The 1,637-nt window shown below is 45.3% G+C and overlaps 1 protein-coding gene across 1 annotated transcript; it reads right to left on the reverse strand.

The window, feature by feature from the left end:
- Positions 1-260: 260 nt before the first annotated feature.
- Positions 261-920, reverse strand: LOC121837676 (golgin subfamily A member 6-like protein 22). Its single transcript, XM_042293398.1, has one exon. It carries the CDS (start codon positions 918-920, stop codon positions 261-263), a length of 660 nt encoding a protein of 219 aa, XP_042149332.1.
- Positions 921-1,637: the final 717 nt, after the last annotated feature.

Here is a 1,637-nt window from a genome sequence, read left to right on the forward strand (position 1 = left end):
GAATGAAAAGGACCATCAATGATTTGCTTTATTTAAAAAAAAAAGAATGCTTTTAATATATTTTACTTTAACTGCATCGTGCCCTGTATGTATACTTGCGACTCAACTTGAAGTACATAAACTCTCGGCTACTTGAACTTTACTTCAAGTGCTTTTTAGATATGCTTTACTTTATAAAACACTTCTTGAAACTTTGAACGGACACTAACTCAGACAACCAAGTTAGGCTGACAGTCAGGTTTGGTGCTCTTGTGTAGAGGCTAATACTTGGGCAATTTCAACCTTCTGAGCAGGTTCTTGCCAAGTTCATGGACCAACAGGCGCAGAACATCGTGCAGAAGATGGCCAGGGCAAGGATCCAGCAGGAGTACAAGAAGACGACATTGAGGGCCTCCTCGAGCGCTGGCTGGACCTTCCTCCACCATGTATGCTATGTGAGGTTGAGTTCCCTCTGCTTTGCTCTCCTGCTGCTTCTGCACCATGTCCTCCGCTTGCTTCTGTTGCTTCTGTACCATCTCCTCCGCTTGCTTCTGCTGCCTCTGCACCTTCTCCTCCGCTTGCTTCTGCACCATCTCCTCCGCTTGCTTCTGCTGCTTCCGCACCATCTCCTCTGCTTGCTTCTGCTGCTTTCGCATCATCTCCTCCGCTTGCTTCTGCTGCTTCCGCACCTCCTCCTCCGCTTGCTTCCGCACCATCTCCTCCACTTGCTTCTGCTGCTTTCGCACCTTCTCCTTCACTTGCTTCCGCACCTTCTCCGCTTGCATCCGCACCATCCCCTCCGCTTGCTTCTGCTGCTTCCGCACCATCTCCTCCGCTTGCTTCTGCTGCTTCCACACCTTCTTCTCCGCTTGCTTCCGCAGGTGGGAGAGGCTGCTGACTCCCCCGTTGCATGCTTTCCGGATGCGATTCCAGAGGGGCATTTCTGCGGATATGCAGAATCATGGTTGTGATGTTAATTAAGGGGCAGCATACTCTTCATTCTAAAACATGTTCTTTGCTCAGAGGTGGTAGTGCCATTTTCCTGAAGGCCAAGTTTAGTGACTATCTTACCTTTCTAGAAGCCTTTGAAAACTGGTCCAGCGAAGGGTTGCATGTATATTAAAAAAAAAGGTCAAAGACGTGTACACTAGCTCAATCTGATGAATTTAAGTACTCCAAAATCGAGTTCATTAACATTCATGGACGTCCTCCCTCGCTCATGTGTGATGGAAAGCGCCCTGATCAGACCTACTATTTTACGGGCTGCCATGCACGTCTTTTGTTATTTTTGAAGGCAAAACCAACCATGTCATATGTAATCACATAACCATATTATAGGATGTTACACTTCATACCCCAAAAACCGACTTCTGACTGAATTTGAGAAAGAAAAATTTGCCGAGCTAGTGAAGTGCAATGTAAAGCCTAAGGATTTTAAAAGTTATGTCTATGAAAAAACTGGCAAGACTCTTAACTATGAAAGACATAAACAACTACAAAAGCCGCAATGCTACTACAATCAAAACTAGTGGTGCTCATGGGGCCCTGTTGCTCCCACAATTGCAAAGTTTTGCTTCTCAAAACCCTAATTGGATTATACATTAACAAAAAGATCAAAACAATGAACTATTATTGGTCTTATTTTGTTGGGACGCAGC

This window comes from Ixodes scapularis, unplaced genomic scaffold (assembly GCF_016920785.2).
Source record: "Ixodes scapularis isolate PalLabHiFi unplaced genomic scaffold, ASM1692078v2 PGA_scaffold4__175_contigs__length_147842914, whole genome shotgun sequence".
In the NCBI taxonomy this organism is placed as follows: Eukaryota; Metazoa; Arthropoda; class Arachnida; order Ixodida; family Ixodidae; genus Ixodes; species Ixodes scapularis.

What these genes read in the sequence shown, in the direction of transcription:
- LOC121837676 (XM_042293398.1), bottom strand. Translation starts at nt 920, where the DNA reads ATGCCCCTCTGGAATCGCATCCGGAAAGCATGCAACGGGGGAGTCAGC.